Source organism: Equus przewalskii, chromosome 25 (genome assembly GCF_037783145.1).
Source record: "Equus przewalskii isolate Varuska chromosome 25, EquPr2, whole genome shotgun sequence".
Lineage (NCBI taxonomy): Eukaryota > Metazoa > Chordata > Mammalia > Perissodactyla > Equidae > Equus > Equus przewalskii.
In genome coordinates, this window is record NC_091855.1 from 33,555,539 (window position 1) to 33,581,541 (window position 26,003).

Below are 26,003 nucleotides of genomic sequence, written 5' to 3' on the forward strand. Positions count from 1 at the left end.
TGGGTTTTGTTATTTCTATAGTTACCTTCAACACACCACAGACTTCAAATTCCTCCAGCATTGGGCTGCTAACTTGTCCTTATGGTGGGGCCTGGGGTGCCAGAGGGTTTTCCTCAGTGCTTCTATTCCACCCTCAGTTTCCAGCAGTTCCTATAGGGTTGCTCCTCTCCATACTCATGCCCCTTTCCTGGCAGTATTCTGCTGTTACTTGTTACTTGGTGCCATGTTTGTTATGTGTCCGGTGGTGGGAGGGGGAAATTCTTGGTTCTCCTGCTCCAGCCTCAGTCTCAGGAAGGGTCTGAACATCCAGACCTTAGAGATGGGGCTCATCTTCAAGGGTCCCTTTCTGTGCATCTCCTTCCTAGCTCCTGGAATGCCTTCCTGGGACAAGAGCCACCAGAATACCTTTGAGCATGATTACACTCCTAGGAGTCCAGGCTCAGCCCAAAACTGAAGTCTCTATTATCACCTCATCTTAACAAATGATGTCATCAACCCAGTTGCCCAAATAAGACATTGGGAAGCAAGGCTTGACACCTTAACACTCTCACATCTAATCTATACCTCCTAATTATTTTTCAAATTTGTCTGTAACTATCCATTTCCACTACCATTATCTTTACCTAAGCTACCAACACTTCCTGTTAGATTTCTACAAAACCCTCCCAAATGGGGTCTCCACATCCTCTCTTGCTCCTTTACCGCCCTTCCACTCTCAAGAAGCAGCCTGAATAATTTTCTTTTTCACAATCTGGATCATGTTACTCTTGTGCTCTTTCTCATATCTCAGGTATCAGCTTGACTGTCACCTTCTCAGGAAGGGCCTTCCCTGACCGCCTAACAAAAGTAGGCCCGCCTCTGTTATATTCTCTCACAGCATCCTATTCTATCCCTTCATTGCATTTATCAATGATTTTTTTACTTGATTACTGGCTATCTTCCTCCACTCTGCTGCAACTTCCACAAAGTCATGGGCTACATCTATTTCATTTACTAATATACGTATCTCCAGCATCTACTGCAGTGTCTGGTGCAGGGTAAGAACTCAAAATATGAAGTAAATGAATCAATTAATAAAATTGGAGGGCCAATCAGACACGCAGAAAAAGGTCAATAAGAAAGTAATCTACTACATATTAGGCACTATGTGGGTACATAGCCTATCTCATTTATTCCCCCACAAAAACCCGCTGAGATACACACTAATATCCTCTCTTTACTGAAGGGGAAACTGAGATCGCTCCATTGAGTAAGTTGTCTGAATCACGTGACTAGCAAGTGCTAGAGCTGGTGCTGAAACCCAGGTCCACCAGACTCTGCAGTCCAGTTTCTCTCCCTTTGTCCCACCAGTCTGTGTTTGCTTGCAGAGCAGTCTAGAAGACGAGAGGTCAGGGTTGCCAGGATGAGGCTGTAGGTTATAAATGAAAAAACTGGGGAAGACGCAAGGGGGGAGGCAGAGGGAATAGTTGGCTCGGGGTTTACCCTGAAGTCTAAGCATCCTGGATTTAATCCCTTCCTCCCGAGGAGCCTCTCACACCTGGGCCTGGGCAGGAACGTTGTTTGGCACTGTTGAAGCCACCACTTGTTCTGTGGATAAACACTTCCCTCTGAGAAGACTGCCAACAAGTATCCTTAACAAGTGCAGCCTGCTCTTGCAAAAGCATACGCCCAACGACTGAGGAAGCACAACAGCAAGGGGGAAGGGGCCAAAGATGTTAAGTCAAAAGATCGAGGCTCAAGGTCTGGTTCTGACAACTCCTGTCCATTTGTGGACTTAGGACAACTCCTTTGATCTCTCAGATCTTGACTGCCCTCATCTGTATAACGGGGATATACATGATTTGTATGAATTGCCAAAAAGAAACTTAAAGAGCATATAAACATTACAATCCTTAATGGAGATGTGTTAAAGAGTAACTTTCAAGTAGGAACAAAATAAGAACATTCTTCGCCAGTTTTGTTTGTTGACATTGTTTTAGAAAGTCTGGAGTTAGGGCACGAGAGGGAGATGAGATGGAAAATACTAGAAAGGAAGAAACAACAACAAAAATCATCCCTCTGTCATATATTCACATTCTTAGAAAAATGAGAAGAATCAACGCTATTTTAATAGAAGAGTTCAACATTGTTGTTCATACTTCTAAATTGCCATCCTTGTTAGCCTTCAGCATTCAGCTCCAGTGTCATCTCTTCCAGGAGCCGTCCCTGAACTTCCACACTGGTGCAAGACCCTTCTCTGGGCTTGCAGAGTTCTGAGTGTCCCCACGAAGGCACTTCCTAAACTGGTTAAGGACCTGTGTCCCCATGAGATCATAAGTTTCCTAAGGACATGCTCTGTGGCTCATTCATTCTAGCGCCCCTGGTGTCAAGGGCAGTGTGCAGAACATAAAAGGCACTCAATAAATGTTCGGGTAAGTGAATTAAAAAATCAAAAGCATTGCTATATGTCAAAATATAATGAAAAAATATCCTATTTACAAAGCAATATAAAGAGAAAAGATCTGGGAATAAAATAAATCTACTAAAATCTGTAAAACAAAAAGTCTTCAAAACAGAAAGAAATATCATGGTCATAGACGAGTGAAGACTAAATATAATTCTCCAAGTTAATGTATAACTTCAACCAAAATTCAACCAAATCCCGATAGGATTTTTTTTGAACTCAACAAAATTATTCTAAAATTCATCTAGAAGTGTCAACAGAAAAGGACAAAGGATATTCTGGAAAATAAGAGTAGTAAGTAGTTACTAATCCTTCAGAGGTTAAAACCCTTCAGAGAGAAATACTTATTAAACGGTGTCATGTTGGTGCAATATAAGATTAGCAGAACAAAACAAGAAAGCCAGAGATTACCACTGTATCTAAAGATTTACTGAACGACCTAAAACATATGACAGAAAACATGACAAAGGGAGATAAGATCATCTTAAAGTGGCACTGAAATTTGGGAAAAACATTTAGACTCATATCTAATATCATACACCAAAATAAATCCCAAGAAGATTTGGAAATTAAAAGTTCTTTTAAAAAACATAGAAAATGGTTGAAAACTTTTCAAATCCTAGAGGAGGCTTATCCTAATATTTCAGCTTTAAAAAATAAACTAAACGTAATAAAAAAGATAATCAGATTCAACTATATATAGATTTAAAATTTATGAGCAACTTAAAAAATGGAAAGTTACTGATTGGGAAAACATTCAGAACAAACATGATAAAGAGTTAACATACTTATCATACAAAGACTTTATTTAAATTGTAAGAAAAACACTACATCCAAAAATTGGACAGAAAGTATAAACAGACAAAAAAGGAATACGACAAAGTTAAACACAAAGTTACCATTCCACTCCTAAGTATATACCCAAGAAAAATGAAAACATTTGTCCACACAAAATCTTGCTTATGATTATTTATAGCAGTATTATTCATAATAGTCAAAAAGTGGAAACATTCCAAATGATAAATGTTAAAATGATAGATGGAGAAGCACAAAGTAGTGTATGCATACAATGGCATGTTATTTGACAATAAAAACAAAGTACTGATGCCTGCTACAACACAGGAGGAATCTTGAGAACATTATGCTAAGCCAAAGAAGCCACTCATAAAAGATAACACATTGCGTAGCTCTACTTATACGAAATGTCCAGAAAATACAAAGCTATAGAGACTGGCGAGATCGGAGATAAATGGGGAGTGACTGCTAATGGGTACAAAGTTTCTTTTTGGGGTGACAAAAATGTTCTAAAATTAAATATTGGTGATGGTTGCATAACTCTGTGAATATATTTAAAAACATTGAACTGTACATTTTAAATGGATGAATTGCATGGGATGTGAATTATATCTCAACAATGCTATAATTTTTTTAAAAAAAGATAAGGATCATAACTACTAAGCAAACAGATGGAAAAACTTTAACCTCACTGATAATTAAAGAAATGCAAACTAAAAATGCAAGGTGTCATTTTCACCTAGCAAATGAGCAAGATAGCTTTTATGGAATAGCAACCGTATCAAGATTGCAAAGCAACCACAACCTCCCTATACTGCCAAAGGTGGATGTTAGTACAACTTGTAGAAAGCAATTAGACACACTATGTAGTCTAATTGGTAAAAAAAATGCTAAAAATACCCCCACTTCTGGGAAACTGCCCTTAGGAAACAACGCAAAGAAGGGGGAAAGCTTGGCATTGCAGCATTATCTATAACAACAGTTTATCCCCAATGATAAGTTAATTATACCATAGAGTTCATCCACTTGATGAAATATTATACAGCCATGAAAACACTTTGAAGCCTTGACATAATGTCGAGTGAAAAATGACAGATATAAAACTCTTTAATGCTATAAAATTATAAGGGCAAGGGCCAACTGAGAATATATAGAAATTAAAATAAGCTACTGCTCTGTTCTGGTTTCCAGACTTCTCTAACTCAGTTTCAAGTGTGTTGCAGCCTCCCATCCGAGTCAGATGGAAGGCTCAGAATCACAGCACACTGCCTGGCCAGTTTCTTGACACTTCTTCGAGGAACTATTTATTCAGATGTACTACATTAAGCTTTGAACTTCAACCTGCTGCTTTGGCTTGACTGAGAAGACGGGGACTGGAAAAGGCAAAGGAGGGAAGATGTGTCTCTTCTTTACCGTCTCACATTTTAAAGCCAGAAGCACAGCCACGTGGGCTCCAGAGTCACACCCTGCCTTTCTCATCAGTTGCACTGAGTACTTTTCCTGAGACATCTGGTTTGAACTCAAGACACACAGTAACTTTAATCTAATCCAGTGCTGAATCCAATACCTCAGCTATGTCACTGCAAGTTCATCCTGGAGCGAGGAGGTAATAAACTCCAGCTATGACCATGCTGACCAGAGAACAACTCCTTGATAAAGAGAGGAAATCTGGGCCAGGCCCTGCAATTTTGGGGACCACTTGTCTCCTCTCAAAACTTCAGCACTAAAACGGCTATGGATGTTCCACAATTTTGCTTTCACTTCTTTTCCAAAATAGGGTGTCAAGGAATGAACTGTCAGCAGAAGGTAGAGTTCTACCCTGGCACTGCTTCTGCTCAAGAAAGCCATCGCCAGCTGGTTGGCTGATGCACGCAAAGGACAGAGACAGGATGATTTCATTCGCCAAAAGCAGGGCTCATATTATGACATTCAAGGATGAGGTCATCTTTATTCCTATCATTGCACCACTACAAGCTCCTTGCGGGGGAGATAACTTTATTTACTGTCGGCATAATGCCACCATCTGAAGATAAACCAATCAAGCCCATCCTAGGTCATTTCTAATTCTATCTGCTCTAATTTGATTCATTTGATTAAATTATTTTACACTCACAATTTTAGAGGTATCTTTTATTCCCCTTCAGAGAACAAACTATCAGAGAAAATTAAATGTCTCTGTAACCTTAATATAACAAGGACAACACCAAGCAAATATGTAACACACACAGCTTTCATACATTCAAGCTGTCTTTGGCCCCCACTCCACATTTGGAGCAAGAGGGGGGAATAACACATAGAAAGCTGGAAAACACCGGTGGCTCACTGGTTCCCAATCCCCAGACAAGTCAGCCAGCCTCAGCCCCACCATGAAAATGGAAAACGATTGGAGCAAGGGCAGACAGCCAGGAGTGAACAGAAGTCCAGAACCCAGACAGGATATGGGGACTCCTGGCGAGACATTGTCCCATTAGCTTCTGTACAAGAAAGAAAAACTCAAATTCTCCTGAAAAAATGACTCTATTAACATTCCCCTGAAAATTCTTTAACGTTTTAAATAAAACAGTGTGTTTATGATGGTTCAGATTTTTATCTGAATATCTGAAATCTTCTCAGGTTAGGGAAGATTCCACTGCCAGGTGACACAGGAACACATAATGACACAAAACTAACATTTACTGTGTTCTAACCAGGCACTGGGAAGTCTGTGGGTTAACCCATCTTATCCTCACAACAGCCTGATAGCAATTAGTACTGCTGTTTTACAGATGAGGATCCTGAAGCAGCACAGAGAGGTTGGGTAACTTGCCCAAAGTTCCACAGCTAAGAGGTAGCAAGGTCAGGATCCCAACACCAGCAGTCACTTTACCACTGTGCTCTGTGGCCTCTCACAGCTTAACTTAGCCGCCTTGAGGGGAAGCTGAGGTCAGCCTCCCTTCTGAAGAATCAATGCCCTTCAGGAAGCAAACAAATCTAACATCACTGAACATACCCACCATCAGAGAAACTCAGAGAATGGGGGGCCTTGGAAACACCACTTGGTGGCTTCAGATGATGAAAAAACATAGGCCACATACTCCAAACTGTCCTCAAAAGTTCTCAAATTTTATTCTTGCTCATGAATGAAGTTAAGAGCCAACAATAATAAATAAAATGCCAAAGGGTCCAGGGAAACAGAAGTTTCTTCGCTATAGGATGGCCAGGAAATGAGGAGAAAACCACTGAATGCCAGCCTCTGTCCAGCAGAACAAGTATAGCAACGAAGCACGTGGGAGTTTCTCCTTAAAAGGGCTGCCCACCCAGAAAATCAAAGCACTATTTACCTAAGCTTGCCCCAGTCTCTTACCTCTTTCAGATTCTATTTCCCTAACATTTCTGTTTTCAATTTAGCATAATTCTTAAAAGTTAAGTTAAAAAATTAAAAAAAAAAAAAAGAGGCTAAGCAAGTATCTTCCGCACGTGCCGTTATCTTGCCTCATAAAAACCCCTGAACTTCCACCAAACCCAGCAGTCACTTTTCCCCTAGACTTCTCATCAATTAACAGATAATTTCTTGAGCAGCTACTACAGTCAAAACAGATGTTTGGTTCATTCAGTCTCTCCCAGGGCTAATATCCCAGCTTGCTGGATCTGGGGAGGCTCAAAGTGGTTTCCTACGAAGGAAAACTGATGCTGGAAAGTCAGAGCCAGAAATGTGAAAGTCTACACGTCCTGAGCCTAGGCTGAGGCTGCTTCCCCATGCTCAGAGCTCGCTTGGTCAAATACTTATTGAGCTCTTCCCATATACACAAGTGTGGGAAACTGCATGGTTCTGCATTGTTTCCAGCGGCCTGGGACAATGAAGTGAGTGAGCGCTGAATGAGGTGTCAGAACGGTTGAGTTCTAACCCCAGTTTTGGCCCTAACTTCCTGTGTGTCCTCCCTTTCTGGGCCTCTATTTTCTTCTCGAAGTCTAACATCCTATCATCACTGACTCCCCAACACCACGAAAAAATATTTCTTTTAAATACTATGATTAAATGAGTCTCTCTGATGGTCTGGCTACAGAATCCAGTGGGGAGTAGGTAGTTATAAATGAACACGACAGGAAGTACATCCAGATCTGCCAATTCCCACGTCACTAAGGACACGTGTAACAGACGAACCTCCCTTCTCCCAGCCAGGAGAAGGCAGTCCCAACATGATAGGGCTGAACACTTGGAGAGTAAGGTGCAGAATAAGGGCCCCTAATGGCAAGGGCTGCGGGGTCAACAGTTTAGCTGGGGTAAGCAGACTTCTCCACTGCCCAGCAGTAGCTATCAAGGAGGCAGACAGTGAAACAACGTGGATTTTAAAAGCAAGCTGCATGACCATTTCTCTAAAGATCCTATCAAAAATTCTGAATAACAAAAAAATTCCTTTCTCATAGCAGCCTTCTGATAGAACAACATTTTGGCAAGATGGCCAAGTATCCTCCCAAATTCCCAGACGTCATGAACCATGATTTACAATCCACTCTGGTGGGGGCCAGGTCCGTCACTCCCGCCCTTCTCTCCACCTCTTTCTGTGGTTCTCACTCTACTCTCCCTGCCTCTTAAAAGGCAACTCTGATCCTCGTCATACACGTCGACACACTATGAAAATATTTACGAAAAAAATTACTTCCCCTCTGTACACGTCTAAAATAACAAAAACTAGCAAGATTTTGGTAGCCCCTCTCTATTCTAATCCTTCACGAAACAAAGAACCCATCAAATTGGTGGGAAACAAGACTTTGAGCATTTTCAAAGTCTCACAGGATTTCTCATCATTTCAAACAACCTCAGAGGATCCATCTCTGGGTCTGAAGGGGAAAATATCAGTGTCAAGCCTTGGTTAGAACTCCAGGAAACTCCGCTAGGGGCAGAGATGGCTGGGAGCCACCATTATTAGTAAAAATAAGTGACATTTACTAAGAATCCAATACGTTCCTGAATCTGGGCTAAGTGCCTTTATTTACATGACCTTTTATAATCCCCACAAGAACTCCATCAAGTAGGAACTGTCATTATGCTCTTTTCACAGACAGGAAAACTGAGGCAGAGAGGTGAGGGAACTTAGTAAAGAGTAGAGCCAAAAGACAGCAATCCTTCTAAACAGACAAGTCACCCACACCTCTCTGGGACCATTCAGCCAGCCTCCAACTTCCTCTGGCTGAAGGTGTGAGCTCAGGGCGTCTTGTTCCCTCCTTCTCTCCTCAGGTGGCCCTCTTGTCAGCTGCTGGTTTCATTCCCCACACCATGCGCAAACCACTGATTGCTGCGAGAAAACCATCCCAGATGGTCTCAGGGGATACCCAACCTGCCCCAACCAGGTCAGTTGAGAGTCCCCAGCAGACCTTTCACATAAACATTGAGGTAAAGCCTCCCAAACCCCAGAGGTATCCTACATAGGCATAGAGTCCATGCGAGTACAAAGGAAGCTCAACCTATTTTGCATAGGAGAACAAGAATAATTAGCCACTTCAGGGCGCTGAGGGTATAAACAGATGCATGCTCTCATGTCTGCTCTGAGGATGTTAACATGCTTCCCAAACATTGACCCATCTGTTTTCACAAGGTGCCACAATCACCACCATCTCCTTAGCATTAAAGGATAGAAGTCAAGCCTTGAACCCAGAGGCAGACACGTTGAAGGCTTTCCAGAGGTTGGCCACAGTTCTGTATGATCTGATTTGAAATTTTTAAAAATTATCAACTGGAATGAACACATGGTCCTCACTTACCCTTTCTATCTCTTGGAGGTACAGGAGTGCAATGTCCCCAGCTTTCTCATAACAGGTGATGACATCCTGTTCCCGGTCCACATGGAGATTACTGGTAGAAGAGGAAATAGGCAACTTCTCTAGGCAAAGTCCTAAAACAGCAAACATACAAAAACTGGGTGAGTTGTTTTTCACGGGGCTTAATTTTTAATATTGCTCTAGGGGGCCAGAAAATCTTGAAAGTAGTGTTAGTGATCTGATTTTGTTCATATTTTTCAGTTTTTTGGCTATTCTTAGTCCTTTGCATTTCCATGTAAAATCTGCTTGTCAATTTCTAAAAAAAAAAAAGAAAAGTGTTGGCTAAGATTTTGATGGAGATTATGCTGAATTTATAGATTAACATGGGGAGAAATGGCATCTTAACAATATTGAGTTTTCCGACCCATAAAACAGTCTATCTCTTCACTTATGTAGGCCTTCTTTCTCATCTCTCAGTAACGGTGTGTAGTTTTCAGTGTCCATGCCTTGCAAACCTTTTCTCAGATTTCCCCTTAAGTATTTCAAGTTTATTAGTCTGTTGTAAATGGTACTGTTTTAATTTCAATTTCCTTTTATTCATTGTTGTATATAGAAACACAATAGATTTTTGAATACTGATCTTGTATTCTGTAACCTTGCTAAATTCACCTATTAGTTCTCCTACTGTTTTTGTAAATCCCATCAGAATTTCCACAGTCATGTTGTTTGCATATAAAGACAGTTTAGTTTCCTCCTTTCCAATCTAGATGCCTTTTATTTCTATCTATTGCCTCATTGTACTAAGAACCTCCAGTACAAGGGTAAGAGCAGACATCCTTACCTCACTCCTGATCTTAGGGAGAAAGCAGTCAGTCTTTCACCATTAAGTCTGACATTAGCTGTGAGTTTTTCATGGATGCCCTTTATTAAGTTGAGTAAGATCCTGGGGGCCAGCCCCATGCTGAGTAGTTAAAGTTCTGCACACTCTGCTTTGGTGGCCCGGGTTCGTGGGTTCGGATCCCAGGTACAGACCTACTCATCAGCCATGCTGCGGAGGCATCCCACGTACAAAATAGAGGAAGACTGGCACCGATGTTAGCTCAGGGCTAATCTTCCTCTAGCAAAAAAAGAGGAAGATTGGCAACAGATGTTAGCTCAGGGCAAATCTTCTTCACCCAAAAAGAAAAGGTTGAAGATCCCTTCTACACCAATTTTGCTATGAGTTTATATCAAGAACAGATGCCAGGGCCGGCCCCGTGGCTTAGCGGTTGAGTTCGCGCCTTCCGCTGCAGGCGGCCCAGTGTTTCATCCATTCGGGTCCTGGGCGCGGACATGGCACTGCTCATCAGGCCATGCTGAGTCAGCATCCCACATGCCACAACTGGAAGGACCCACAACTAAAAATATACAACTAGGTACCAGGGGGCTTTGGGGAGAAAAAGGAAAAATAAAAAAAAGATCTTAAAAAAAAAAAAACCTCTAAAAATTCTTCTAAAAAGAACAGATGCCAGAGTTTGTCAAATGCTTTTTTTGTGTCCTTTGAGATAATCCTATGGCTTTTTGTCTTTTAGTTTTTTAATCTGGTGAATTACATTGACTGATTTTCAAATGTTAAACCAAACTTTCTTTCCTGGGACAAACCCCATTGACCATGATGTATTTTCCTTCTGTATATTGTTAGATTTGATTTGTTAAAATTTTGCTTGGAATTTTTTTCCTCTATGTTCATGAGGAATATTTGCCTGTAGTTTCCTTGTAATGTCTCTGTCTGGTTTTGGTAGGTTTTAGGGTAAATGCCAACCTCATAAAATGACTTGAGAAATATTTGATCCTCTTCAATTTTCTGGAAGAGTTTGTGTAGAATTCCTTTTTAACCTGAATAGTCTGGCCAATGTTTTATCAGTTTTATTGAAATTCTCAGTAAAAATCTTTTGATTTCGTTGATTTTGTTTTCACTGATTTTTCTCTTTTGTCTTTCTGTTTTCAACTTCATTTATTTCTGCTCTGATTTTTATTATTTCCTTTCTTCTGTGTACATTGATTTGATTTACTCTTCCTTTTATAGTTTCTCAAGGTGGGAACTAAAGTATAAATCTAAGAACTTTTTTCTTTCCTAATATAGGCACTTAGTTATAAATTTCTCCCTAAGTATTCCTCTAGCAGTATCCTACAAAATTTGATATGTTGTGTTTTAATTTTCATTCAGTTCACAATACTTTCTAATTTAACTTTTAATTTCTTCTTTAGAATTGTATTATTTCATTTCCAAATACTTGGGAATTTTCCAAAGATCTTTCTGTTATTGATTTCTAAATTAATTCCATTACGGTCTATAGAGTAAAGGGCTAAACAGGCTTGGAATGTTCAAATTCTGAACATTCCAAAGAAAGGACTGGCCCTTGATCAGTTCCTGGGAGAGAATCTCTAAGCTCTTGGAATATCCTACCTGATAAGAGAGTCTTTGCATATCTCGGGCTTTGGGCCACACCAGATGTCATACTTAAAGTGTGGTTATGGTAGAGGCCTTAGGCCACACTCTACCAGTCTGACCTCTAGACGGACTGGAAACCGAATAATTGAGATCAGTTCCATGGGCACTCCACGCCTACATAACTGATTCCCAATAAAGACCCTAGGCACCAAGGCTCCAGTGAGCTTCCCTGATTGGCGATACTCCATGAGTGCTGCACCCCATCACTGCTGGGAGACTTAAGTGCTATCCATATGACCCACTGGGAGAAGACCACTGAAAGCCTGAACCTGGTCTCTCCTGGACTCTGCCTCAAGCACCTTTTGCCTTTAGTAATTTTAATCTGTAGCCTTTTGCTATAATAAACTGTAACCATGACTACCATAGCTTTTCTGAGTTCTGTGAGTCTTTCTAGTGAACCACTAACCTGAGGGTGGTCTTGGAATCCCTGAGGAGAGAACATACTTGAGAACATACCCTTCTAATTTGTTGAAACTTGTTCCTGGCCCAGAATATAGTCAATCTGGATAAATGTTCCATTACGCTTGAAAAGAATGTGTAGTCTGCTTTTGGGTGGAGTGTCATATAAATGTCAACTAGGTCAAATTGGTAGATTGTGTTGTTCCAGGGTTTTATAGCCTTACTGATCATCTGTCTACTTGTTCTAGCATTCATTGAAACAAGGGGATTGAAGTCTCTGAGCAGAATCATCAGTAGCTGCTTTAGGGTTTAACTTATCCCCCTGCTTCAAATGATATTATACCACTTCACATATAGTACAGCACCTTTACAGCTGCATACTACCATTTCTCTCTTTCCAGTCTTTATTTTCTTCTTATATACATTTTACTTTTACATAGGTTATAAATCCTAGCCTACATGGTTATTATTTTTATTGAAATGGTCAATAATCTTTTAAAGACACTTAAATAAGAAGGAAAAATGCACACAGTCACAACATAGCTATGATTTCCAGTGCTCTTCGTTCCTTCGTGCACATTCATATTTCCTCCTGGTATCATCTTCCTTCTACCTAAAGGGATTTCTTTAACATTTCCTATAGTGCAGTTCAGCTGATCATTTCTTTCAGCCACGGTATGTCTGAAAAAGGCTTTATTTGGCCTTCATTTTGAGAGACATTTTCACTGAGCATCGATTCAGGGTTGAGAATTTGCCCCCCACACACACTCTAAAAGTGTTGCTCCATTGTATTCTTATTTGAATGGTTTCTGACAACAAATCTGCCATCACCCTTATGTTTATTCATCTGTATGTAATCTGTCTTTTTTTCTGGCTGCTTTTAAGATTTCCTCTTTATCACTAGTTGCGAGCAGTTTGGATTATGAAGTGCTTTGGTTTAGTTTTCTTCATCTTTCTTGTGCTTCATTGAGCTTTCTGGATCTGAGGATTTATAGTTTTCATAAAATCTGAAAAACATTTCAGCTATTATTTCTTCAAAAATTTTTTATGTTACCCTCCTCCCTCCTTAGGGGACTCCAATTACACACATATTTCAGCCACCTGAAATTGTCCTATAGTTCACTTACGCTCTTTCCACGTTTTTAAAAAAATTTTTTCCCTCTGTTTTATTTTGGATAGTTTCTATTGCTATGTCTTCAGGCTCACTAATCTTTCTTTTAATGTCTAATCTGCCATTAATCACATCTAGTGTGTTTTTCATCTTGGACACTGTAGTTTTCATCTCTAGAAACTTGACTTAGGTTTATTTTTGTCCACCTTGTCTCAATTAAATTTTTTAAACAGAAGGAACACAGTTATAATAAGGGTTTTAATGTCCCTACAGCCCTAGATGCTCAATATTCATTCCCCTTCCATTTAGAGCAAAAGTTGTTGAAGCAGTTGCAAAAAAAAGCAAACAAAAAAACAGTAAGCAGCCTCTCTCTAGTGTGAACTCTTGAAATTTCCTTTGAAAGGGAATACAAGATAAACTGAACAAACTCAATGGGAGCATTAGTCAAGTTTATTTATATAAAGCACTCAACAAATGTTTGCTGTTACTGTCGTTAAAGTATTATTACTACCACCACCAATTGTCCTAAGTACTCAGGGGGAAAAAAAGTGAACAAATCCACCATTTGGTAGAACAGCTCCAGAACCAGTCAAAAGGAAGCACTTGATTGGAGCTTCCTAAATGTGCTTTAAGGCTCACTTGTGCAAAACTAAAGCCACCAAAAAACAATAAAAAGAGATAAATTGTTTCATAATCTGCCTCCTGCTTGCATGAGAAGCAACCAAATAATGCACAACTTGGCATCAGGGTTTAACAAAGAAAAACAAATTCTCCAGAGTGTGGTCAAAGGGCCAGGAAAAAATGAGTCTATTCTTTGGCACTTTTTACCACCGCAGGCTGGACTCTGACCACAAATGCTCATGAAGATGACCAAGGCCCTCAGGGACCTGCCAAACCCACTGAAACAAAGAAAGACCAAATCTAGTCCAATACGGTTTGTCTATCGTCTGCATTTTGAGTCCTGAAATACTTGAAATCCAGTCATCTAGGGCTGCGATCCATGGCCATGCACAGTTGATAAGAATATTCAAACCAGCTACACAACTTCATCCTCCACTGTGAGGACAGACTGGTGTTTTCTGAGGGTGTGTCTTCTCATTAGGCAGATAGGTGGACACCCAAGGTCTGGGCTGGCAAATGGGTTCCCAGCAAGGACTCTATTCTTGGGTAAGGGGCCCTTTATGGTAAATATTGTTCCTTTCCTTCTCCTAAATGCTATGACATTCATTCCATGAGCCACTGGGCACATCTCAGAGCAAGAGCAGAGTCTTAATTTACCACAGTGCATTCGTGGCTACACAGCTTAATTCCAGAATATTTAGGTCTCTGTCAAAAGCTGCTTACAGGACCTCTGGACTGGACTATAAATTTTCAAGTGTCTGGGATCAGGTCAACACTGTCTGAGAAGCAGAGTCCTGAGGTCACAGCCCAGATTGGCCCCCCTTAAAATGTCAGATGACACCTTGTCAGCTTGGAAGGCAATCATCAATGATGTTTTTAGCTATTTTCTTTTTTCCAGAAAAATGCATGACAAAAAAAGTGAAAAACAGACTTGATAAATAGCTCATGTGACGGCATTGCCTAATGAACATCTCAATAAGATCTGCATCTCCAAAATCAAAGCTGTGTACAAAAGGGGTAGAAATTAAGGGGGCTGGCCCGGTGGTGCAGCGGTTAAGTTCACACATTCTGCTTCAGCAGCCCAGGGTTCACCAGTTTGGATCCCGGGTGTGGACCCACACACTGCTTGTCAAGCCATGCTGTGGCACGTGTCCACATATAAAGTAGAGGAAGATGGGCACAGATGTTAGCTCTGGGCCAGTCTTTCTCAGCAAAAAGAGGAGGATTAGCGACAGATGTTGGCTCAGGGCTAATTTTCCTCAAAAAAAAGAGGGGATAGAAATTAAGTGCTTCCTGACCAAGCATCAACGCCAACTTTAAAGCATGGGTGAAAAAAGCAGCTGACCACGTGCTGTGATATAAAGAATGCTGAGTAGCCACTGGACCCCAAATTTATCTTCCTGCCACCGGAGGGAATTCCCACACATAGGCTCACTTCTGAAAGGTCTTTTCTATGAAAGGTAACACATTTTAAGTAAATTGATGATAATAAAATCATTTAGATCACACGTGACTGCTCTTGAAGCTCTTCCAGTGCGTTAGCCTGCTTGGTCTTGTCTAATAGGAACTATGCTCCTCCCAATCTTGTAGAAAAAGAAACAGTCTCAGAAAAGTTCAATGACTTGCCTCAGGTCTGTACAGGGGCCGGAACTGGAAATTACAAGGAAGCCCAGAACCTGGGGCAGAACACATCTGCCCCAGGTAATATTCCCAGAGAGGAAATAAGGATGCCAAGTCTGATGCAGGCTGGAGTGTCCAAAGCAGAGGTGATCCACAGACACCAGTAAACCAGTGGGACATCACTGCTGGGAGGACCTCTGGCAGGAGACTCGGCAGCTTAGAGCAGGCCGAGGAGCCTGGACACTCAAGAGCTCCAACACGCTCAGCCCCTGAAGTGCTCTCTTTCCGTGTGACTTACAGAACGGAAGACGGCAAACTGGCCTCTCCACCCTGTGCTTCCTTCCTCTTCCAGGTTTCATCCTCTCTGAAAGGGAGCTCCATTTCATTTCCCCAAGGGCTACACTTTCCTGGAGGCTTGGCTGAGGACGTGGAGAGCTACACATCTCATCGCCAAAAGCTCCAGTGATCACTGAGGGGTTAACATCGCAGATTCCTTCAGGATTGTCTGAATCAGGGATCCCTCAGCTGGGAGCCTGAACTGGGTAGGGAAGACTGAAGAGTTTCAACAGCAATAAAGGTTCATTTATCGAGGCCCCTTCAGCACCTGCACTGGGCCTGGGGTTTGACGTGCACCCTTTACAACCCCCACAGCCACCCTGCAAGGAAGGCGTTAACAGCACCCTATAGATAAGACTGAACGTGGGGCTCCACAGCTAGTAAATGATAAAGCCAAGCCCTGACCTCTGGTCTATCTGACTACAAAATCCTGCTCACGATATCCTGTCTCACTGAGCCTCTGACAGCACATCCAGTGTCTGATGACAGCAATGACAATAACAACACGTTTCAAATTGTAAAAGCATAGAAACCAAAGTCCGGAGCCTTAGGACAGTGGTTTTCTCTCCCACCAAGAGCTGCAGCACCCCAGGCAGCGCCCCGGATCCTCAGCCTCCCACTCCCTGTCTGTGTCACGAAGGGCTGGACCACTGAGATACCATTTTGAGCTGTATAACTTCAGAAGACCCACAGCCAAAACAAATATTTTGATTTTTTTTAATCGCATTAAAATGAACAGGGAATTAATTGCTTATGAAGTCATGCAGCACAATAGAAGGCTATAAAATTAAACGAACTATGTACCACAACATCAGGCGTTGTTTCCTCATTTATCTTAACCACATCTCTGGAAGCCAGGCCCGGGACGGGTACACCTGATCCTTTACTGTAACATGACCTGCAGAGGAGTTTATAACTGGAAGTACCAGAAAAACTTACTATAATACCACATCTCTGATAATCCAGCCCTGTGGTAAGGACTTCAAAAGCAGCAAGACAATTTCCGGGGAGCTCAATTTCCAAGGCTGAAAAGAAACTCAGGAAAAGAGATTCAAGATCCTCAAAGCAAAGTCCTGGCAAAGGCAGCCCCAGATTGCTGGTCCTGCATTCTCCCCTCTAGAACGGCCGGGCTCCCACAGGTGTCAGATGTACTCAAATCAATGGGAGAACAAGCGCCTGTAAGGGTGTAGGAGAGAGAGCTAAGGGAAACCACAAAATGCTGGGGGCTGGCCTAGATCTCGGGTGAAGTCCCTGTCGATCCAGAGCTTCTGTGATTTTTAGTGGTCTCTGGGCTGGGAGCCACAGTTGGCCCCTTCTGAGTGCTTTTACAAATCGCTGTCTTCCTTCCAGAGAGCATATTCTTCTTGGGAGGTGTGCACATACACGTGCGCACGCACACACACACATATACACACAATGCTCATAACAGAAGAGGATGCCAGGCCCCGAATTAGACATTACCTGCTACAGCAGATGATCTTTCAATGTCCCTTCCAGCTCTGTGATTCTGTGAGCAAATGAGATGCTAATTCAACCTGAAATGCTCACTAAATGAGTTTGTAATTTGAAAATTTGCTCTTTAAGTCTCTGCTTAGTAACCACATCATAGTAATAACAATATGCAGTGAGTGCTAGCTACATGCCAGACAGTTTTCTGAGACTGACATAATTTTTCTAACCTTCATAAGAGCGAGGGAGGATTTCAGAGGTGAGGGAACTGGGGCTCTGAGCTGTTACGTAACTCACCCAAGATGACACAGGCAACAAGCAGCAGAGCTAGGAGCCCATCCAGACACTGACTCCCGAGTTCTTGCTCTTAGCCTTTGCGTTACGCTCTCTCACGTGGCTGATTTGTCGGTCCTCATACAGAAAGCAGTACTATGCGGTGGCTAAGAACGTGAGCTCTGGAGCCAGACTCCCTGGTTCCCAACCCCCAGCTGACTTTATATGCAAAATGCTATGCGCTTAGAACAGTATCTGGCATATAGCAAGCAGTAGAAAAACAGTAACTATCACGATTATTCTTTACATCACTATTATCTTTAGGTAACAGTAGGCGGGAAGGTCTCCAAATGGGAGCGTTTTATTCATTTGTTATATTATTTTTATATATTTTAATAACAGCTTTCCTGAGATATTTATAAAACCACAAAATTCACCTGTTTAAAGTGAACAATTCAGTGGTTTTAGCATATTCACAAAGTTGTGGAACCATCACCACTAGCTAATTCCAGAACATTTTCATCACCCCCAAAAAAATCCTGTACCTATTAGCAGTTACTCCCTATTCCACTCTCCTCCCAGACCCTGGGAACCACTAATCCACTTTCTGTCTCTATGGATTTGCCTATCCCACATATTTCATATAAATGGAATCATATAATATGTGACCTTTTGTGTCCGATTCCTTTGACTTAGCATAATGTTTTCAAGGTTCATACCTCTTGTAGCAAGTATCAGAATTTCATTCCTTTTTTCAAAATTGAGGAGAAATTCACATAACATAAAATTAGCCATTTTAAAGTGAACAATTCAGTGGCATTTATTACACTCCCAACATTGTACAATCTCCATCTCTCTCTAATTCCAAACATTCCACTCCTTTTTATTGCTGAATAATATTCCATTGCATGGATATAAAACATTTCATGAATCTGCTCATCAGCTGAGGAACATTGGGGTTGTCTACACTTTCTCGATATTATGATGAATGCTGCTGTGAATATTCATGTACTGGCTTTTGTGTGGATATATGTTTTCAATTCTCTTGGATACAGACCTAGAATGGAATTGGTAGGTCATGTGGTAGTCCTATGTTTTGTTATGTTATTTTTAATCTTTATGCTAAAAATGACATATCTCACTGTCAAACTGCTGGGTAAAATAAGAAGTGAAGATACACAGACTTTTGAGGAGACGGACCTGGATTCAAACCCTTGCTTCTTCATTCACTAGCTCTGTGACTCTGAGCGAGCTACTCAGTGTCTCCAAGCCTCTGTTCCCTCATCAAGCAAATGAGAATAACAACACTGGCTCCCACTGATTAGTACTAGCCCAGTGCCTGGCATATAGCAAAGTAAGTACTTGATAAATAGTAACTACTCTTATCAATAAGCACCTTTCCTTGAGGGGAATGACAATCCTCCCCAAGTTTTTTGAGGGGTACCTGAAAAATATAAAAGCATCAAGAAGAAAGTAACAATCCACTCAGAATCAAGCACAGGAAACATTTTAACAGGGACCTTCGACCTTGATGGCCATGATGCCATGGAAACTCGGGTCTTGGTTCTAGTTTCCTTCCTTAAGAAGAGTGGCCTCGTCACCCTAGGAGATCCCCACAGGGCAAAGCGCAGCCCCTGGGAGCCCCGACAACGGCAAGGAGTGAGAGATGCCCGTGAGCAGATGAGCCCGTTCCTTCTCCATTCCACAGATTCTCACTGAGCACCGACTGTGTGCAGTGCTCTGGTGAGAGCTGCACTCCAGGGAAGAGGCCATGGTCTTCTCCCTGGAGAAGCTCCACCTCTAGTGGACTGGAGGACAAAGGTACTTCCAAAACAACGTGAAAAGCGCAGTGACCGAGACAGGCATGATATCACAGAAGAACCAAGAACAAGCACCTCAGTGGAGCTTCACCTAAGGGTCCAGCCCCCAAATGTTCTTTGGGTTCTTTGAGTCTCTGCTTGCTTCCAAAAAGAGAACCAATGAAGAGCCCGCTGACACAACCAGCATTAAATATGAATATGGGTCAGTGGCAATCAAAGGGCTCTTACTCTTCTTACATCTAAATATAAACAGGAAGCTCTGACCAGCAACCCGAGATGAGTGGCTACATGCAATGCAGCCTAGCCTCCCACCCCTCGCAGGACCGTTAAATCTAGATGCGGCCAGGCCTGGGAGATCACTGAGTCGGAGATAAACAGCTAGCAGAGGGCTTACACAGCAGATCTCCACCAGGCCCTGGGCCTCACAGCTCCTCCCACGCTCACACCCCCACTCCCACACTTTCTGGGTTTACCACATTGGCAAAAGCGAGCATTCTGCAAGGACTCCCTCCCAGGCCCCACCCCTACCACCCGTCCCCTCCACTAATGGACTTTTCTAGAAAACTAGTTTTTTCACTGCACCTAGAGGGATCTCAAAGCTTCAAAAAAAAGTGAAAAGCAGCTTCTCAAGGAAAAAAAACTGGATCGCCTGTCTTGTCTCCTCTCCTCACTCTGCAGAGGAGGAAATTCAAGCTCAGAGAGGGTTCCTGATTTGCACAAGGTCACACAGAGGGTACTGGCGGAGCCAACCCTAAGCCCTGATCCAGGGAGCTAACCACCAGAGCAGGTCCACAGCGGTTGGGACGCAGCTCCCAACACACTGGAGAACTTTTCTGCCAGGGAGGAAGCACTGGCAGTGGTTACTTGTCCGTTGTGAGCGCCAAGACACCTAGAAGGTCATGGTCATTAGCAAATAACCGATTCATAAAGGTCAGGATTAGATTCCATCACTTTGAGACTCGAACATTAATCTACAGGAAATACTCTGGGAAATCCTCCTTGGGCTTCTACAGTCCTCGCTATCAGGGATTTTCTGTCCATGAAAAACAGGAACTGCGTCCACTCCTGCCAAACCCCCCACTACTGAATGCAGACTTGTAAATCCTGTCTCTTTTCGAGCGATCCGTGCCCTGAACGTTTTAACATAGGAGACGCTGTCAAGCCCTGCGGGAGTCTCTGTAAACGTCGTCACAGAGAACCGCGCACATCGCAGAGGTTCGGCTCCCGGCCTGCGGGTAAAGGCCTGCGGAAAGCACAGCTTTCTAGAAACGGCCCAGGAGTCCCTTAGGAGGCTCAACCATCCAAGCTTAATAAAGAAGACTGGCAAGTTCACCCTTCTTCTCCGATCCCTGACCTAGCGTGGAATCTCGTAAGGATCCAAATTTCCGGGCCTGTGAGCAACGAGTCGGGCCCAGGAGCAGCTGCCCGAGGCGGGCGGGAGGGGCAGGATCCGCGCATGCGTGGAGCCCCGGCGAGGACGCGACTCTCGCGCCCCCTGGCGGCGGCGGGTGGCACGCCGCGGGAAGGCCTCGGGTGGCTGCTCGCCTGGAGTCCCGGCGGTGTGGCCCAAAACGGAGCTTTTAGCACGTGACTCGCTCGGAGGTCGTCTGTGGGATCCTGGTTTTTGCACGTGCCATGAGTACCAAGTACCCTACGGCTGAAATAAGAAACCCAAGTGCTGGCTATGCTGTTCAGGGAGAAGGAAGTTCTGCAAGACCTCCTGCAAAGTCCACACTGGCCCTGGGGGCCCGCTCAACTCGATCCGGGCATCTCGGAGCCCCCCAGGAGCGACTTAGCCTCTTGCAGTCCGGCCTTGGGTCTCGGCCCCTGCGAGTTCCTATCCAAATGATACGCCAGCCCTGACCTACGACGCAAGCACTTGACAGCAAAGGAGAACAAGCACCCAGGGCTGAAGCAGGGGGTCGCCCTCACTGCTCCTCTTAAATGGGGACTCTACCCCTTTCTCTCTCTCAAGGCTGTTGTGAGGATTAAGGGCGATAAGGGCCACGTGCTTAGAATGCTGTTTAGAAGGAATTATTTCTAATGCTGTAATTATTAATAATAATTTACCACTATTATTTCAGAACCTGGCACACAGTAGGAGCTCAACACACCGCAGAACCTCTCCCTGTCTTGCCAGGCTGTGGTGTGCCCTGCAGGGCAGCTGCAGGCCTCTGCCTGGTTGGTGGGTCAAGGCACTGAGCAAGGAGGCCCAGCCAAGGCCCAGCACAGCCCCCTGCTCTTCTGCATCAGTCCCAGCATGACTGGGGGAGAGCTGGGACAGTCAGCTCCGACACCCTCCTTCCCACAGAACAGTCTGTGCTCTGTTCCCGCCCCCAGAGAGCTCAGAGCTTTCCAAATATGGATGCTTTTTTCATTCCCCAAGCATCAGGAACATTTAGGGGAAGAAAATGAACACCAGACATGGTTTGGAAATGATGGAAGCCAAGTGATAGCTGGTGGCAGAAGAGCACTGTACTGGGAGTCAGGAGTCCTGGTTTTAAAATGTCAAGTGGGAGTACGGACTAGGTGGTCTTTTATAACCTGGCCAGCTTTGTATGAGCGGAGGCCCGAAGGATATCCTAAAAGTAAGGACGCAAATCCAAGGAGAGAAAAAGAGCAGCTAGCACATGATGCAGGGGAGAAAACTGCAGTAAGAGGCCCAAAGAGTCACTGGCTTTCAAAGACAATGAGCCATGGGCGATGGGCTCTTCAGAGCCATCAACCTGAAAGACAGGCCACAAACCGGGATGATCCGACCTGAAGGTATGTGTGGGTAGAAGAGGAGATAGCGACAAGACTGTTTGTTTTTATCAGGCCCATACCAGAACCTATTTTCATCTAAAATGGAGAGAATTTCAGAATACACTGAAAACATTGCACTTTTGCTTAAGCAATCTGCATGTTACAAGGGGAGAGTTTATCTTTGACAGTGTACTCCCAGATGCCAGGGGAAAATGTTTAAAGAAGCATCCCACTGCAAGTACCCACGTGTGCCAGGCACTGTCCCTGGTGCAAACGCAGGGATACAAAGCAAGAGCTTAGATGGGACACAGCCTCAGAGCCCACCCCAGGGCAGGCACTCACATATTTGCTGCTTTAAGGAATTAATGATACAGTCCAGTTTGAGAGAGGCAAGTGACAGATGTGAAGTAAAAACTGAATGCCAAATTGGATGGTACTAACTATAAATAGGGAGGGAATCAGAAAAAGGAGAGATTGAAGTGGACAAGGGAGCCGGAGAGGTTGTCACTAAGGTGTCACCTGGGGTGGATTCCTCACAGGACAAAGGAGAGGACTCCAGGTTGGAGGGAGAAGATAAGCAGAGGTGGGGAATGGGCCCCATAGGGGCGAGGGCTGACGGGCAGGCCAGCAGGCAGCCTGGAGCAGAGTGTGGGTGGGACAGAGCAGGACATGGGGCCGGCTTGGCAAGACCAGGACAGAGCCTCCAGAATCTGGAAAAATGCACGGTCATGCCTCGACTTGTTATGGTTAGCAGAAGGACTTGTCAGGAACTCGAGCTGCAACAATAAGGAAAAAGATGACTTGGGGAGGGGGGCAGTCCACTCTTGATAACTTGAATGTGGATTTTTCCCTGGTACATTAGACCTCAGACTGACTCGTCCCGACACTTGGGCCACTGTCTACTTGCTGTCTTCACCACATTTTAACTTCAACCTATTTAAGAATATAAATGTGCCACAAATGTACAAATGCTCCCGTGTTTCAGACCTTGAAAACCGCAGGGGAAAGCTCTGCGTCATCTGCGTCCCTCCTCCCTTTCAGGAGCCCAGAGCCCTGGCAGGCACTCTGCCTATAGGTAGAGCTCCCCCGTTACGTGCTGGGGGCCTGGAGAGCTCCAGGCTCAGTTCTTGCCTTCCTCACTCTGTGGTCTTCTGAGTGAGCTTCAGCCACTCCGGGGTTGTAACCAAATCTATATACAGTCAGTTCCTGAATCCTGACCAACGAACCAAAAGCCTAGAGACCCTTATGCTGAGCAGCAGCCCCAGAATTAGAATGGTTCCCTGGACAGCACCCCCTTGTGGTCACAGAAATATCACCATGTTCAACTCCGACTCAGTTTCTTGCCCCCATCCTCCAAGGAAAACTGGCTCCTCCTCCTGTAATTCTTACCTGGTTTAACAACATCATTACCTGCCCAATGAGCTAAGCTAAAAATCTCACAGTTGTCTTGATTCCTCCCTCAACCATCTTCCCACACCAACTCCCCAACACACACACTGTCTCCACGGCCTGCTGCAATCCAGGCTTCTACAGTATTTGTCAGAACCCAGCTAGGACAAAGGAATCACTCTCGTTCTTTCAAGAAAAGGAGATTTAATGGATGGAATTGTCTACATAAGGGATGAAACATATGAGAGGCCAAACAGGATGGTATGGCATCCCAGAATTCTGCAGCAGCAGGAGGCCACTAACATCCCCAGGGCTGAGGGGGGAGGTGGAGTTACAGGAGCCCAGAAGCTGGGGCTAATGGGTGGGAGACAGAACACAGCAGAAGCTCCCTAGTGGGAGCTGAAACCACAGACCGCAGTGGAGCAACTGAGGAGATGCAATTGCTGTTAAAGGTGCCGCCTGAAGCAGAGAGATAAATATACCCCGGCTTCTCTCTCCCCTTGCCCTCTACTTTTCTGCCAGTGCTTCCTATTGGCCAAGCCCAGGCAGAAACCAACTGATGTGGGCACCATGGAAACAGCCTGTAGAAGCCAGGCCCCCTGAAATGCAGGACAACAGAGGAGAAGGGCCCAAAGCCAGCTCACCTCCCCAACCAGGCTCCTTTTTCATAAACTTTAATTCTTTCGAATCTATTCTCCACTCTATGCCAGAAAGACCTTTCTTGGTTATAAACTTGATTATGTCATTCCTCCTGCTTAAAACCTGGCAGTGGCTGGGAGTTTCCTGGCAGGAAAAAAATAGGAGTCATCCACCAGGCTGATTTTGTCAATCACTTGCAAATATAGGAAGGCTGCTTCCCGTGACTATGACATGTACTGAATACCAAGTTGCATTTACTACGAGTTTAACTTTATGACGTGGGGTGAGCTGCTACTCAAGGTACTACCATAGAAGAAAAGAGAGACTTGTCCTCATTCAGCCTGAAACTGGGAACTAGCTAAAGATCGTTCCTTTCTGACCGGGATTGTTTGCCATGATCAAGAGGATCAGGGCTCCAACGAAAAGATGCCACGTAGAAGAAAGCAGAGAACAAGTAAAGGCTGTTAAAATCTACTAAAGCAATAGAGTAACAAGAGATTGAATTAGTAATTTTTTTTAAAAACCTTCCTCCAAAGAAAAGCCCAGGCTCAGATGGCTTATTGGTGAATTCTACCAAATGATCAAAGAATTAACACCAATCCTTCATAAACTCTTCCAAAAAGCAGAAGAGGAGGGAACACTCCACCATCACCCTCCAATACCAGTATCACCTTGACACCGAAACCAGACAAAGACGTCAAAAGAAAACGACACCAATATCCACTAAAAATAAAGACATAAAAATCCTCAACAAAATATGAGTGCATCAAACCCAGAAACACATAAAAAGGATTCTATACCATGACCAAGTGGGGCTTATCCTGGGAGTGCAAGACTGGTTTAACATAGAAAAATCAGTCAATGTAATGCACCATATTGGAAGAATAAGGCACAAAAATTACACGAATATCTCAGTAGAAAAAGCATTTGACAAAATCTAACACCCTTTCATGATGAAAACACTGAACAAACTAGAAATAGAGGAGAACTTCTTCAACCTGATGAAGGCCGTTTATGAAAAGCCCACAGCTAACATGGTACTTAATGGTGAAAGGCTGAAAGCTTTCTCCTTAAAGATCTCTGCTCTGGTCCATGCAGTTAGGCAACAACAAGAAATTAAAGGCATCCAGATTGGAAAGGAAAAAGTGAAACTATTCTATTTACAGATGACATGATCTTATAGAGAGAAAACTCTAAAGAATCCACAAAAAATTATTCACACTAATAAATGAATTCAGCAGGGTTATAGGATAAAAGATGAATATACAAAAATCAGTTGTATTTTCTATACACTACTAATGAAAAATCTGAAAATGACTAAGAAAACAATTCCACTTATGATTGCATCAAAACGAGTAAATACATAGGAATCAATTTAACAAAAGGAATGAAGACTTGTACGCCAAAAACTACAAAACATCTTTGAAAGAAATTAAAGAAGACATCCCATGTTCATGATTGGAAAACCTAATATTTTTAAGATGGCAGTCTTCCCCAAATTAATCTACAGATTCAACATAATCCTTATCAAATTCCTGGAAAGCTTTTTTAATTAATTCATTTTTTCAGTAATTGACCATTTGATCCTAAAATTTATATGGAAATATAAGGGAGCCAGAAAAGCCAAAACAATCTTGAAAAAGAAGAAATTGGAGGACTCACACTTCCTAATCTCAAAATTTACTACAAAGCTACAGTAATAAAGACAGTGTGGTATCGGCATAAGGATAGACATTTAGACCAGTGGAACAGAATTGAGAGTCCAGAAATAAGCCCTTAACACTTATGTTCAATTGATTTCAACAAAGATGTCAAGACAATTCAATGGAGAAAAAATAGTCTTTTCAACAAACGGTGCTGGAATAACTGGATATCCACATGCAAAAGAATAAACCCCTACCTCACACTATATACAAAAATTAACTCAAAGTAGATCATAGACCTAAATCTAAGAGTTAAAACTATAAAACTCTTTAGGTGCTGGCCCAGTGGTATAGTGGTTAAGTTCACACACCACTTCGGCAGCCTGGGGTTAGCAGATTCAGATGGGCACGGACCTAGCACCACTGGAGACTGTGAAAATAGAGGAGGATTGGCAACAGATGTTAGGTCAGGGCCAATCTTCCTCACCAAAAA

The 26,003-nt window shown here is 43.2% G+C and overlaps 1 protein-coding gene across 19 annotated transcripts in view; it reads right to left on the bottom strand.

The window, feature by feature from the left end:
• The window catches only part of TTC7B (tetratricopeptide repeat domain 7B), a 245,992-nt gene that overhangs the window by 179,525 nt on the left and 40,464 nt on the right, over positions 1 to 26,003 (bottom strand). For all 19 annotated transcript variants that reach the window (XM_070594411.1, XM_070594407.1, XM_070594404.1 and 16 more), the window contains one exon: positions 8,978 to 9,108. In XM_070594411.1, coding sequence (XP_070450512.1) covers positions 8,978 to 9,108 — 131 coding nt within the window. The remainder of the gene's footprint in view (positions 1 to 8,977; positions 9,109 to 26,003) is intronic.